The 14,820-nt window shown below is 44.3% G+C and overlaps 2 protein-coding genes and 1 long non-coding RNA gene across 4 annotated transcripts in view; 2 read left to right on the top strand and 1 right to left on the bottom strand.

Moving 5' to 3' along the window:
• LOC142784968 (uncharacterized) overlaps positions 1-14,820 on the top strand; it is a 31,017-nt gene that overhangs the window by 11,765 nt on the left and 4,432 nt on the right. The gene's annotated exons all lie outside the window — the stretch shown is intronic.
• LOC119166679 (uncharacterized) lies at positions 734-7,947 on the bottom strand. Its single transcript, XM_075883381.1, has 9 exons — positions 7,473-7,947; positions 6,570-6,684; positions 6,309-6,377; positions 6,173-6,235; positions 5,681-5,722; positions 5,559-5,618; positions 5,416-5,478; positions 5,200-5,265; positions 734-4,311 (listed from the first exon to the last, which is right to left on the bottom strand). The coding sequence occupies exons 2-9, from the start codon at positions 6,574-6,576 to the stop codon at positions 3,917-3,919; spliced, it is 765 nt and encodes a 254-aa protein (XP_075739496.1). The 5' UTR covers positions 6,577-6,684; positions 7,473-7,947; the 3' UTR covers positions 734-3,916.
• On the top strand, positions 8,138-13,043 carry LOC119166678 (uncharacterized). Its single transcript, XM_075883382.1, has 4 exons — positions 8,138-8,643; positions 9,507-9,648; positions 9,806-9,934; positions 10,407-13,043. The coding sequence occupies exons 1-4, from the start codon at positions 8,501-8,503 to the stop codon at positions 11,169-11,171; spliced, it is 1,179 nt and encodes a 392-aa protein (XP_075739497.1). The 5' UTR covers positions 8,138-8,500; the 3' UTR covers positions 11,172-13,043.

Here is a 14,820-nt window from a genome sequence, read left to right as displayed (position 1 = left end):
AACCCAACAAATAAAACATATATGAAGACTGAACTTTGTCCTTTTTCCCTGCATTTCTCTTCTATCTGCCAACGTGTTTGAGAGTTTAACCTCCTCGACAGGACCTAAAAATCTGCACACAAGGGGTGCATGCAGCCCGACCATACTAACATTTGCGATTGCTGTAAAACATATTCCAATTGGAGACTTGCAGTTGTTAGTCCAGCATGTGTCCAATGAAATTTTCTACCTATGTTGTCGTCCATGCCTTTATTCTTTTAATAGGTGTGTTAAAATGCAATCAATAAAAATGAGTAAGCATAGCTTGCTCCATAAAGAATAACGCATCTCAAGCTACTTGGTTATTATTATAAGGTACGAACAGCTGGCATTTCACAAGGACAGAGGTTGGGGTAGTGCGATAATGTGCATGTTTCTCCTCTGTGTTCTGGTGAGGCCCATACCGTTTGTGTCCAGTGTTACATGAAGTTCCTTCTTTGCACATATGATTGTCCCCATTGTTTAAGCAGAATACATTTCTCTTAGAATAATGTTTTACACTTACATACCGGCTCTAGGTGACTCAACATCCATCACACCTCGGTCTTCCCTGGCCTGAATACATAAGAATGACTGCGTCTGGGAAGGCAGCATTCAGTACACACGTATAATTTGGATGTTCATGGCATGACATGTTTATGCATATGCCATCATAATAGCATGCAATATGTCGAGCAAACAAAAGGGCCTGGTATTCATTAGGAAACCCCATTCCATAATGTCACTTTATTGGTAAACACCAAAGTTCAAGTACAGTTGATTCTATGCAAAAACTGAATGGAGGGCACAAAACATGACATTTATTCAACATTTCATGAAAATGCAGGACTGCCTCAATCATACATGATAGTTATGCAGTGTACACAATAAATGACATGAAATATGTGTTAACCGCGACTTGTTGCTATACGTGCACATCACAATGACAAGAGTAAAGAAAAGCGATGGCATTCGTGGTGCACTCACAACTAGGGACAAGTGGACGCAATTTGTGCCAAACACCTTTATCAAGATTAACACTCCACATGTGGAATTTAGCGAATGAAATGAAGTACACATATTGAACTTTTGAAAGCACAGGAATAGGAAGTAGACATGGAAAGCCCCTACTGGGGATATGCAAAACATATCATGCAGGTATGTAGGCATGAAACAGGACATACATGTAAAAGACATAATAAAACAGATGTAATAGGCACAGCAAAACCATGGACCTAATCATAGACTTGTGAGGGTAACTATCTGAAGAGAAGAAGAGCGAAATTAGCCACTAAAATAGAGGCCAACCCAGATGTAGTCGGAATAAAAACACACGAGCTTATAATTGCCCTCAACAACAAGTGCAAAGCTGTAAAATCATAGGGCAACAATAGCTTCAGCCTCAAGACAACAAGAGAAAAATCAGCCACAGGCCAACCTAGCAGAAGTCAAAATAAAAATACACGAGCTTAGAATTGCGTTTGGCAAGAAATGCAAAGCAAAGAGAGGAAAAACGAGAAAACAAACACAGAGGCAATGAACAAAACCATAATTCCTGCATTTCAATCCGTGAGTACTGTGCCTACAGACTAGCTTAAGAGGCCATACCACATATGCATCATAGAAAAACGGAAGGAAAACACGAAAGAAATGAGGCATACACACTATTTTACATTGGTTGTAGCAGCCTGCTTTCCAATGCTACGACTGCCAGTTTTTGCATCTTTAGCTTCATCAGCTGCCAAACGCATATTCTCTTTCCGCAGAAGAATGTTAATTCTGGTTTTAAAAAATGCTCTCAGCAACCTCTCCTGAATGTTGTGGCAAGGTCGAAAACAATTGACAGCTTGCACACTGTCATTAGTGGTGGTCACAAGTTGACCAATCGTAACTTCATTGCACAGAAGCTTGTCGCTATTCACTCAAAACATATTCTCAGCTGTTTCGAGCAAATGAAGTACTGCTGGCCCTGGTGATACGAGCTTGCTGTCATCAGTGTAGGATTTTAACTTTGTGAGCACACTAACTTCGTTTGACACTGTGGCAGTTTTGCACTGCTCACAAATTCCTGTGTGCTTTGCAACACTCTTTACCACAAACCCAGCAAGGTAAATAAAAGACTCATGCTCCATCATGCTTATGTCGAGAAGATCACTGGGATATTCAACAGCTTCTGCATCATTGCTGCTAGGAGCTCTTGCGTGGCAATTTTCGATGCCAACTAGGGAAGGAGCATCGCCGATAGCATAGATTCCACTTCTACTGGGGCGAAAGAACTGTGCCAAAGTAGCACCTCGAATAGCACTACGAAATTGAAGAGCTTTTGGTACTGCATTCTTCGCCCTCAGAGTGGAGAACAAATTCTCAAGAGCATCTTGGGCAAATCGGCCGAGCAAAACAAAAAAGAAGCCCTTCTCATTAAGATAATAATACTGCAGTTCCAATGCAACTTTACACACATAAATAATGCCCGTCTGCACAGGCTTCCACACGTGTTTCGATGGAGAGCCTATCTTCAGATCTGTAAAAAGAGTTACCATATCATTTAAAAAAATCAGTGAGTCCTCATATTTCTGATCATTTAACTTGCTGATGCCAAGCTTCGTTGTACGTGATGTCAGTACTTTGAACCACCTATAAATGGTTTCTATGAACCATGCTGTTGTCAACGCTTCTTGGGGCAAATCTTCCCTTTAGACCAAGAAAGGTAGTGCAGCTGCAGTATCGTAATTTAGCAACGAAAATGCAGGCCCCACTTTCATTTTCTCATAGTGTCCTTGGTCCAAGAAGGATGGTTTCAAGCGCGGTGCTATGTTTAATTACAGTTCAGAGTCTATTTCTACCAGATTCTGAATCGGCACAAGGTTGACCTCATTCGAAGGCAGCTTGTGCTTTTCGACCACATTTTTGGGAAGGAAAATCGATTGACCACGTGTGAGGTGGTTCCTCAAGTTTTTTAGCAAATGTGCGGTGTCTGTCATAAAATAAAGCTTGTGATTTTGGTCAACAGGATGACAACAAGAAACTCTTGACACAGAATGCTTTCCCACAACAATGCCAATTTCTCTCCAGAGTGCCATATTCCCACCACCCATGTTGCTAACGACTGCATCTATACGAACCCCGATTGTTTCACATTCCTGAATAATTTCAATCAACTGTTCTTAAACTGCAATACTGCTGAACGAGTTTCCAGTAAAGTGATAAGCAACTGTCTGCTTTCATCTTTGCGTAACCCCACCCAGCATGAAAACAAGTCCATGCGTTGCCACTGCAGCATGAGGCAGAGAACCGTCGGCCAAAGGTAAAGTTGGCCTTCCAATAACAGTGCCAGTCGTTTGGTCAAATGCAAGCCCTGAGCTCAACAGAATTTCATCGAGCATCAGAACTGCATGCCTCTCATGCTCCTTCATGGTGGTTATCTGAAATATGCAACATGCATTAAGCAACAAAGGCATTAATAAAGACATTTAAAATACAATGCTTTTCAAGAATAAACAGGCAGTGCACAGTTCAAGCTGTATTTCGATGTTTGCATGCAAGAAGATTATCACCCATTGAAATTTATGTGGAATTGTGCCTAGTTAGAGGACCTGAAGTCATAAGTGAAGGAAAGGTGAGCATATGTTGTGAAAACTTTATGAATGGCCGCTAAAACGTGCACGACAAAGAGCGCAGTGACAGGCACTAACACTGGCACTAGCAACACATGAAAGCTTAATAAATATTAGGGTTTACGTGCGAAAACCATGATACAATCATGAGACATGCCATAGTGGAAGGCTCTGGAAAAGGTTTCACCGTTTGCTCAAGGTGTACTGCTGAAGGAGATGCTCTCAAGAATAAAGTAACAAATACATTAAGCTACACCATCCTTTCACCTTTAAAGCAAGGGACTTCAGAACCTCATGTAGAATTCCTGGTGAGAACTTGTAGTTTCCAACACGACGTTGTAAAGTTCTTTCACTCGGAAGGGGTACAGCAAGCTCCCTGACGGCATTGTAGCCTCTCGATCCTCATGCCAAACGGAGCTTGAGGCCTTTCTGTATAGTCTCAGTAGACCATTGCTTTTTCGCATAGTGGAAGTCCACACGCCTTGCAGTTGATCTGGTGACAGGTACTTCTTGATGTTTCGCGTGAGTTCATGGTTTCTACGGTTTGCTCTGCTTTTCTGTTGTTGCAGTGTAGCAACTTTCCGCTTCATGTTGTTCAAGCACTCTTCCAATGTAGCTATTCTTCTGTGAAAGACAGCTACTACTGCTTGATCAGCATCCCAACTACTTGAACTGGAGCCTGCAAAGCACAGATTAAGCAGGAACTGACAAGAGTTTGAAAACTTCACTATTTAACCCAGACTAGCATGTGAGGGAGAACCATAAGGATCATAAGAAACAAAAAAAAAAAAAAATCAGTGTCACTCCATATTATTCAGCAGAAAAGTGTAAGCGTTAACTTTTTGAGAACACAACACTGGTTTTAACAAACAGCATAAGCTGACACTGTAGCTCAATGAAGAGGGACAAATGGAGCTGCGCAGAACCTGCAATGCATGCAGGTGAACTATTTTTTTTTGTGGGGGCGTGTCCTTGATCCGAAATAGGGGCAGGACAGTCAAGTGTGGTCACGTCTCACTTTGTACTCTGCGTGTGAAGGCAGAAAGACATTTTGGGAGCAGCAAGTGTCCGGTGAACCACGTCCTAGCTATGCCAATGGTTAGTAATGAGTAAAGACATGAATATATGGCACATACTCTCGGTTATGACGTAGGGTTATCAATGGCGGTGGTTATTTCAAACAAAGTGGGGAGAGTGCCATGGTTCCACTGTTGTAGCTTTTTTTGACAGAGTTGCTACAAGACGGCAGCTGATTGCTTGTCACAAGTGATAGTGTGATGATGTTGCGCAGTGTGTAACAGTGTGCTATGCATTACTGTACACAAAACACAGCTTACATGTTCCTCCAATAAACTTACGTTGTGTGCGACTACTCTCGCTTTACAAGAATGAGCATACCAGCAAAAGAAACAAAACAGGGCACCAGTACTTAGAGCGCATCCGCACTATTAAATGCACCAATATATCAATCTGTTATGAGCGTGCACGTAATTTCCTGTAGGCGACGATGTGTCACACTTAAGTGTATATTGCATAGTGTGTGAGAAATGTAGCACTGAACACTTACCGGTGACATCAGCTGTGCCCTCAGCAGACAGAAATCCTCCACAGGCAGCACAAAAGTTCTGCTGAGCTGTAAATGACGGATAATTTTATTAGTAGTACTGAAGACCGGTACAGTCACCAAAGCTTTAAATTAGCACAGTTGCAGCACAGGCAATGAGGGATTGCCCGTGACTAAAATTAGGAAATGTATATGATACTGAACAGAAATTTCACACACACTCAACAGGCACTGTCAAAGCTTGAAATGGCTGGCAGCTCGATTCATGGGTGGTATCCACACCTGCGCACATATGATAGTTGGAACCAACGAAACCATCCGGCACACACATGCCTATACAAAACATGAAAAGTAGCACTCACCTGCTGAACAAGATGTTGGACAAGCTGGCAGTGCGTCACATTCGGAACTTGAAGGTGCATCTGCAACATGAGATCAACAATATATTAGGTGAAATTTCAAAGCAACATATCACTGCCATTACCTTCTGGAAAATCCGATGGTGCTGAATGAGTGGCAGTGTGACCTAAAAAAGATAAACACAAATTGAAGAAGACCATCATCTCTGTTACATCGCATTTTGGCAAACAAGCGTCAACACTACTTGAAGCATTTACAATACGCACAGGTGCATTACAATTTTTCAGTAATAAGAATGCATGCCAAAACCCAAGCAACGATGCTTTCAATGCTTGCAATATGCTGAACACCATACTGCGGAGCAAAATGTTGTGGATCTGCAGCACACCCCTACAGACATGATTGTAAAATATATAAACCAATGGATACAAGTTACAAGCCGCTACAATGCTTTGACTACATGCAGCATGTGTGTTAGCTACGTTAACTTATGAAGGACCTAACCCTGCTTGAGTAGCATCACTGTTAGCTCCATAGCCTGCAAATTATAAAACATCAATGAAGGCATAAATCACGTTTGTAATTACGGTAAGTAATAAATGCAGTAAGAACTCACCATCAACAGCAGCTGGTGTCAGAAGCACATTCGTAGCTGATGGGCAGTGTGTCTCTTTGGCTTCTGCATAATCCAAACATGTATTAATGATAACGAAGAGGGAAAAGGCGTGAGATCCGCTTAACCGTCAACTCACCATCAACAAGAGCAGCTGTTGTTAGTAGTAGATTAAGGCCACAAGATGAGCGGGCTGAATCATTGCATTCTGGAGAATGAAAAAAAAAATGCATTAATTATACCAAAGAAAAGCCATTAGCTATACAAAAACAGTGCACAACACCTATATGCAAGACGACATGTTTCAGGTTAGTGAAAGGCTGAGAAGTAATTATGGGTGATGCAGAAAACAACAAAGACGAACTAAACATTCTTCAGTTTTTTAACGCGATTGGCTTACCTGACATTTGCAAATGCTCTTGACTGAAGATCGTAGGCGCCGCGTCTCCAACTTTTTAGTACCAAACTTGCGCAGCAGTACCGGCTCGAATTGGTCCGCAGTGAAGTGGTCCTAGCTGAGGAAATATTCGCGGCTACTGTTAAACAATGAAGCAGCACGCTCTAAAAGAAACTAAAATAACCTTTAGTGTCAACACGTACACGACTACGCACTGTTTGCCACATTCTCTTCCCACCAGACTAGCACGCAGTGCGTACAGTATGTAGAAGTACGCACCATTTAGCTTTGCGTGTCCTTATTTCAACCACAGAGCTTCTGAATACTGAGCGCGCTGGAGCACATGCTTAAACGAAATGATGCGACATTCAGGTCGCTGCCCACGCCTTTATACATAAAGTCCTTACACCCATACTCGCGGGAGTCATTTAACTATACGTCGGCCAATAAACAAAGTTTAGTTTAGCACTTGAATGTATCCATTACATTTACTTTGTAACATAGTCAACGATTATTTCTGGATCAAACGAGTATTAATAATAATAATAATAATAATAATAATATCTGGCGTTTAACGTTCCAAAACCACAATTTGATTATGAGGGACGCCCTTTTGGAGGGCTACGGAAATTTCGCCCACCTGGTATTCAATAACGTGCATATAATGCTAAGTACACAGGCCCCAACATTTCCGCCTCAATCGAAAATGCAGCCGCCGCGGTCGGCATGGATCAAGCCAGGGACGCAAGGTTTACACGGCACTAAATGCGGCACGCGTTTCAGCTGGCATGCACGTTTACCATCGACGCGGTTACTCTCTTTGTGTGATGCTCAAGCTTGACAGTACCGCAACACTGTAAACACGAATACAAGCAAAACGATAAAGTTTAGCTCGCCGGTACTCACCTCGCAAAGCCGCGACGATACAGTGTCCAAGTCAGTCCTTCCGATACGCTGGAGCCACACTTCTTGCCGAGCGGCATCGTCTTTTCCTCGCGGAAGCGAAGATAGCTTCTTTCCTCTGCTCTACCTGCATTTGCAACCGCTGGCACAGCAGGTCGGCATCCCGAAACGTGCAGGATTACCGTGCACACACTCACGCGCGGTCAAACTCCGGCTACACAACAATACCAAGCGCGCACGCCTAGCCACAAACAAACACCGCGAAAGTGGACAAACAAAATGGCGTTTGCAATATCTTCACAAGGCTAGTGCGTCATGCTGCAGATTCTTAGCACCGCCGAGTTTATCACATGGACAGCAGTAGCGCTGCCATCGAGAGCGACACCATTGAGCGCGTCTGCATGCAAACGGTGTGCAATCGCGTTGAGTATTGCCTGCTTGCAGTGATGTTTTTTGCCACTGCATGCCACTTGCTTATATACACGTCACATCGTTGTATTTAACGTTACTTTTTATATTATTTTTTTTTCTCAATCACTCTCTCGGTGCATCGCCTAGAACCCTAGCGCCCAGATGCGCTTTAACGGAAACATGAGTACAAGCTCATCTTTGCGGCCAGGAGCCATACAGCCCCTCAACTAGCGTCGTTTACTATCTGCAATGCACGCGAGGGGAGAGGAGGCTGCACAATGACACGAATGGCGCTACTTTAGTTTATTTTTCAGGGACTTTAGCTGAAACGAGGTGGTAGGGACACCTGTGCGTCACTTTGCGTTCCACACCTTATCGCCTCCGAGACTGGGACGCATCTTTCTTCGGGTGCGACTGTTCTCACAACAAATCCGTCCAGGGCGGGGCCTCGCCGCGATGACGTAGCCACCATTTCCTTTTTTTTTCTCTCTGTCCCTCTCTCTCTCTCTCCGTTTGACGGCGTGGTACGTGGTCGACGCGGTCGCTGTGGTGGCGTGACCTCCACGTGAGCGAGAAGCGTGCAATGTCTTGTTAAGTGGCCGGAAAATCGGAACGCAACGATGAGCGAGCCTCCTGACCGACAGAAGGTGATCGAAAAGTACCTCCAAGGTTTACGTCATGACGACGGCTACTCTCATGGCTACCTGAAGTCAGACGAAGAGCTAAAGCTTTTTGAGAGGTCCCTGGCTGCCGTCAACGAGAGGTATGCTGTGCGGACATCAAGAGACCTGAGCAAGTCGTCTAAATGTGAGGATGTCTCGATTGCTTCTTAATGTATTGTTCTGCGCATAGATCTAGCATTGAAACACGCAGTAGTAATTTAAACCAGCTAGGGACACGGTAGGACAGGCTTCTTCTCAGTTGCGGTTATTGGTTTTCGCCTTTTTGAAGTTAGGGTTAGGTATCATTGTTTTCGTTACCGGTTCACAGTTCCCCTGGAACCGATTCATTTCAGTGTGAGTGAAGTATTGTTCGGATTACCGGGACATGACCCGATCTTCAGAGATTCTATAAACGTTATTGGAGCTGTAATTGGCGCCTTGTCTGTGTCTGCGTGTTTCTTTGGTCCCCGTTGCTTAACCCCGAATTATTCAGTTGTAACTGAACTGTATTTTTTCGGTTTTAGTCATGATTAGCACCGCGCTAGCAAGCTAATTGTGACACGGCCGTGCGTGCCATCCGTGGTCCTCCAGGAAGTGTGAATTAGACGTCTAGAGCAAGGCGGGCCTGATGTTGAACGCTGTATATAAGAAGCTGAAGGGTCAGGGTCGAGATTTTTTGCCAAATTATATTAAAATCCCAAGGCCCAACCAAACTGTAACGTGTTGGTGCTGCTTGTAAGTTGTAACTTAAAAACCGCATAAAAAGTCTCGGTAATAATTATATTATTTTGATAATTATATTTATTATTCTGGTTGACGAAAACCAGAACTTCCTGCCAGAGGCAGCGCATCTTAAAGTTTTTTTGCTGCCATTACACAAAAACTAAAACAAGATTTGATATTGCTCTCTGCCATGCATAAAACTAGATGCCTGCATTAAATCATCTTTATTGTTTATTTTCAGCCAATGTCGTCTTCTCCATGATCCACTGTGGATCTCGAATCTCTGTGGACAATGTGCCGTTCCGAGTTGTCAAGGAAACGGTCAAAGTGTGCATATTTGGAACGGAGTACCACAAGAAAACTCAGAAGAAAAAAAAGAACAGGTATGTTACATGGTGATGCACTTCCAAAAGTTTCAATCTCATGCACATATCCAGCAGTCTTCCAGTTCAAAGATTGTGTGTAGGCAGTGTAAAGAAGATATACTTTAAGTTACTACAAGTTTACACGAGAAATAAATATTGTTAACTTCATTTACAGAGTTCAAGTACCACTGACTGGCAGAAGAAGGCGTACGAGAAGAAGCGGGTGAACCTCCAAGGCACAAAGAGGAAGGGGTGTGCAGCAACAATGAATTTGAACTGGATTGAGTTGTACCCAGATATCCAGGTATGTAATGTGCAATGACAAGTAAAAAATATTTCCAGATTAATTTCTGGGGACCTTTATGTCATTTATGATTGTGCAATCCGACACAACACAGTTGGCTGAAGATAATTATGATTTCAAGCAGCGCAACAAGATGAGGGCAAAGTCAAGATGAGACAGAAGACAGCGCTCTGTATTTCCACCATTGCCAGTATGTATACACGTGGGAAATAGCAAGATAAACAGAGTGTGAAAGATAAAATGAGCACAACGCATACAGTCTAGGGCATCTAAGCCAAGACTGTATGTGTTTTGTGCTTTGCACTCTTATTTTGCTATTTCCCACATGTATACATACTGGCAATAGTGGAAATATACTTCCAGCTATTAGTTCAGCGCTGTCTTATGTCTCATCTTGACTTCGCCCTCATCTTGTCGCACTGTTTGAAACCATAAAATATGATCTGTGTACTTAACAGTGCCTGCTTTCTAGGTGGATGTGCCCCAGCCATGCGGCAAGACAAGAGAGGGTCGTCTGAAAGCCGACAAGGCCAAGGAGCTGCAGGAGGCACTTGACGCAGAGCAGCAGACTGTGGCCAAAGAGACGCGGGTATATGTAAGGATTGCCGACTGCAGTTCCCATCAAAACCATGGTTTCGAGGACATGGAAGCTTTCAGCCAAAACATGGACAAGAACGTTGCTGAGCGAATTCAGATGTTGGAAAGAGAAGGCATTACTTCTGTATCAGATGTGAAAAAGTGCCTTCACTATTACGTGCACGACGTACTTTTTGCGAACAAGGAGAAGCCTGATAGCAGCTGCAGGGCCTTTTTCCCAACACATCGTTACATCAGCAACCAGATCCAAGCTGTGCTTAAGCAAGACCGCTTCAGCACAGTTGATGAAGAGAATGCTAGAATCCTAATTGAAAAGATCAGGGGTGAGCAACCCGAATCCTCCGTTGTCTATCGGCCGTATGCAGCACGCAGCTTCGTGGGTAGCAGCGACTCGGACAACGTGGAAGAGGGCGTTGCCAGCGAGTGTGAAGGCACGTGGCTGTTTTGCTTCCAAAGAAAGTTCATGAGGAGCATGCTTAAAAAGTACGGAGGCTCAGTAGTTTGCCTGGACGCAACGCACAAGACGAGTGACTATGCCCTCCCACTTTTCTTGCTTGTCGTGAAAACACCGTCCGGATACACACCAGCTGGTGTGTTTATCATACAGTTCGAGACGGCCACTGTATCGCTGAGGCTTTAGACGTTTTCAAGCAGTGGTGTGACAACTGGTCCCCACAATACTGGATGGTAGATTATAGCAAAGCAGAAATAAGTGCCATCAAGCAAGTGTTTCCAGAGAGTCAAATCTCCATCTGTGACTTCCATAGACTACAGGCATGGCAGAGGTGGCTGCGCAGAAAGGAAAACAGCATATCCGATCCAGATGTGGCCCTGAGACTCATGAAACACGTAGCCAGTGCTTCAACTCAGCATGACTTTGACAAGGCGGTTGAAGTCCTTGTTGACTCTGAGTATTGGAAAAACTAAAGATTCCGCAGTTACTTTGAAGAAGTGTGGCTGTCAGTAAAGGAGCTGTGGGTCATGTCTTACAGGCTGGAGTTTGACGTTGTGTTGACCACAAATAACGGCATTGAGGCCCAAAACCGCGTGTTGAAGGCACAGTACGTGAAACGTTCCAGCGGGAAACGGTTGTTAACATCCCTGATCCTGACTGTCGTTCATGGCTACCTTCCCGACAAAGAAGCGAAATTCCATGAGGCAGCAAGGAGGCAGTGATCAACGTACAGACAGTACAGTTAAAATGTTCCTGCATACCTGCACAACCGGACTCATGGGTTCGTTAAGCATATGCTAAGATGGCTCGTTAACGCAGAGGAATACACCCCCACAGACATGAAAGAGCTCCCCGTTGAAGGTGTGTTTATGGTTCATTCTGAAAGAAGTGATGATAATCTGCACACTGTCGACTTCACCAAGCCATCGTGTACCTGCCCTGATTTCAGGAAGCACAAGTGCCCATGCAAGCACTTTTGTGTTGTTTTTAAGTACAGCGACAGGTGGGGCTTTTCTCTCTTCCGCAGAGTTACCTCAATCGACCGCAAATTACTCTTGAAAGCTGTCCGGAATCCGAAACAAGTTCCGAGATTCCCCTTGTCAATCAGCCCAGCCCTTCTGAAGTGTCTTCACAGGATCTTGGTACAGCAACATCAGAGTCAGACATTCCCTTTGTCAATGAGACCAGCTTTTGTGAAGTGCCTTTACAGCCTGGGGTTTCTATGCTTCCTGGGGCAGCAGCCCCCTCAGTGTCGGAGCTACACAAAAGTATAACCGAGGAATTGGAAAAGTGCAGTTTTCTCCTTTACTGCTGCCATGACGTTCAAGCACTGGTGGAGGCTAGGGGCTTATTGCAAGCCACCTTCCGTAAGCTGGCTGAATCTGTGCCACAGAGTTCTGGCCTTCACATTCGGGGCTCACCGACAAAAGGATGCTCGTCTCTGAAGCCTCTTCCGAAAAGAAGACGCCTATAGTGTGCTGTCACTCTGCCATTGGCTGGAGCTTTGATTGCTAGGAAAGGATCGGGGGAAACGGTAGAGATGGACCACTCGGTGATTTTTTTTCATTCTATTTAAAAAAATTGCAATTGTTGCAAAACTCAATTTATTTTACTATTCATAACTTTGGCCTAAACACAGTGTTCGGACATCTTTGTGAATAATTTTTAGAATGTTTAGAGCTTTTAAGATTAATATGGTATGTTTTATACTAGACTTTATTATAGTCATGCAATTTTGACATTGGCAACGACTGTGTATGTGTATAAATGAAGTCGTAATTTTTTGTGTTGGTGATACTCTCAATTCTGAGAGTGTGTGAAAGTATGTTTTTAGGCTTCTGCTTTTAATCTATGGGTATAGCACTGTTTGTAAAGTTGCATTCTTTCTGTACTTGCTACGGACGTGCTTGCTCTTATACTTTCCTTTTTACATTTTAATATAGTACCTGTTGCATGTGAAAGCATGTTGGTACATTTTTTCGGTTATTCATTTCAAGATGTATTCATAGCGTGCTTGTAATATCCATAGACTGTAAATAAACCAAAAGTGAGAGAATGCGTAATGTGAATGCAAAAAGTTTACTGTGAAAATGTGAAGTATGGTTACCTACACAGCAAAGCAATTTCATCAAGACTGCTGCAAGAGCTGTGACCGGTTGATGTAGAGGCTCGGCAAACAAACTGGCCTTTTTTTAGGGCAACTATGGGAACTACCCCCTCGGTGAAACGCTTTAAGTATACATATTGATACTGCAAAGGAAAGTTTGACATCCACCTAAATGTGGATGTCAAACTTTCCTTTGCAGAATCTTACTCCACATTGGGGGTTTTCCCTAAATCTGGTCCATATTGATACTACTGACTTGGGCAAGCTGCATAATTAATCAATCTGAAAACTTTTTAAATGGCACCATATGGGAATGGGGATATATAAAGAGGGGTTGCATAAGGAACACGAATGCACAAGAAAATATTACCGGAAGGTGATCGTCTCAACTTAGCATTTATCAGCTAGTATTTTTGAACTAAAGTCATGTACATTTACAAGACTGTACATTTAGTCACGTACATTTACATGACTAAATGTACATGTACATTTAGTATCGTGAAACTAGAAATAATCAACGTAGAGCTGCCTAGTTTTTGCCCATCATGTATCCAAAACATGCAACCCAATGTATTTTGCATACTACATAGCCTTTCCATGCAAAGGAAAGAAGCCTCATGAACCCTCTTCTCTGTGCCTTGGAGGTTTTTTCACTTTTTCCGTACACTCCTTCGGCCAATCAGCGAGTTACGTTCCGTTTGGTTCTTTCCACTCGCCTCTCGCTTGTTGAGCGACATTTGCTGCTGCCGCTAAGGAAGCCGAAGACGAGAACTTTTCATCTGCTGGCACCTTGAGGAAATGACCGCTCCGACATCATCTGGATATAGAGACGTTTATTCGTTTCTCCTCCTCCCCACTGTCCCTGCACCCCTGGTTTTATCCCCTGTCCCCCCATTCAACCACTCTTACAGTCCAATCAAAACGCACCATTCTTATAGTCCAATCAAAACGCACAGATGTGTCTCTCCTCGCCACAACCTCGAAGACCCACCGCCTCTTGTCCACTCATCGGTTCTCCGCCGTCGCTCGGGTTTCTTTCACACCGGTTCCCGGAATGGTCGATGACGGGTGTTGCCAGGTCGTGGAAAGGCGCCTCCGAGTAAATTCCCGCGATGCCGGGTTGACAGGCCATCAATACAATTGGGCCCTGCGCCAATGCCATCACCTCCGCTGATTGTCCGGCGGACGCGTACGTGTACCTTCCACGTGTACCGGCCACGTGTACCGGCCACCTGCAGCCTGGCTTGGTCTCCTGTAAGGCGCCATAATTGAGCCCGACAGTGGCATGGGAGTTGTCGCGTCCTTTGTGGCCAGCAGACAGTCATCGTCCCGCATTCCCGTGGCCCTGCTTCCTTGCTGGCGAGGGGTCGCCGGCCGCTGGGTGGGTAACATAAGGTATTCGGGGAACGCACGAAGTTCGAGCCCAACACCTCCCCTCCAACTGTGTTGCACTGTATCTATGACCTGCGACACAAACACAACCACATATGCACACATGTTCACTGGCTCGACACGTGAGGCACCAACTGTCACTCGTACCTCGTTGACTCCGTCGCGCGCACGCGCTAACAAAGCATACACCCCCCTTAACTCGCCTTCCCTTTTCTGCGTCATCGTTAGGAGTCACTAACCGCGACATTGCGTCGGCATTAGCGTTTAGACACCCCTTTTTGTATTCAATTTCCAGGTTATACTTCTGTAGTGCCAACGCCCAGCGTGTCAGCCTAG

The sequence above is a fragment of the Rhipicephalus microplus genome, unplaced genomic scaffold (assembly GCF_043290135.1).
Source record: "Rhipicephalus microplus isolate Deutch F79 unplaced genomic scaffold, USDA_Rmic scaffold_16, whole genome shotgun sequence".
Classification (NCBI taxonomy): Eukaryota; Metazoa; Arthropoda; class Arachnida; order Ixodida; family Ixodidae; genus Rhipicephalus; species Rhipicephalus microplus.
The sequence above is the reverse complement of the archived record's forward strand: the minus strand, read 5'-3'. Positions and strand labels throughout refer to the sequence as shown.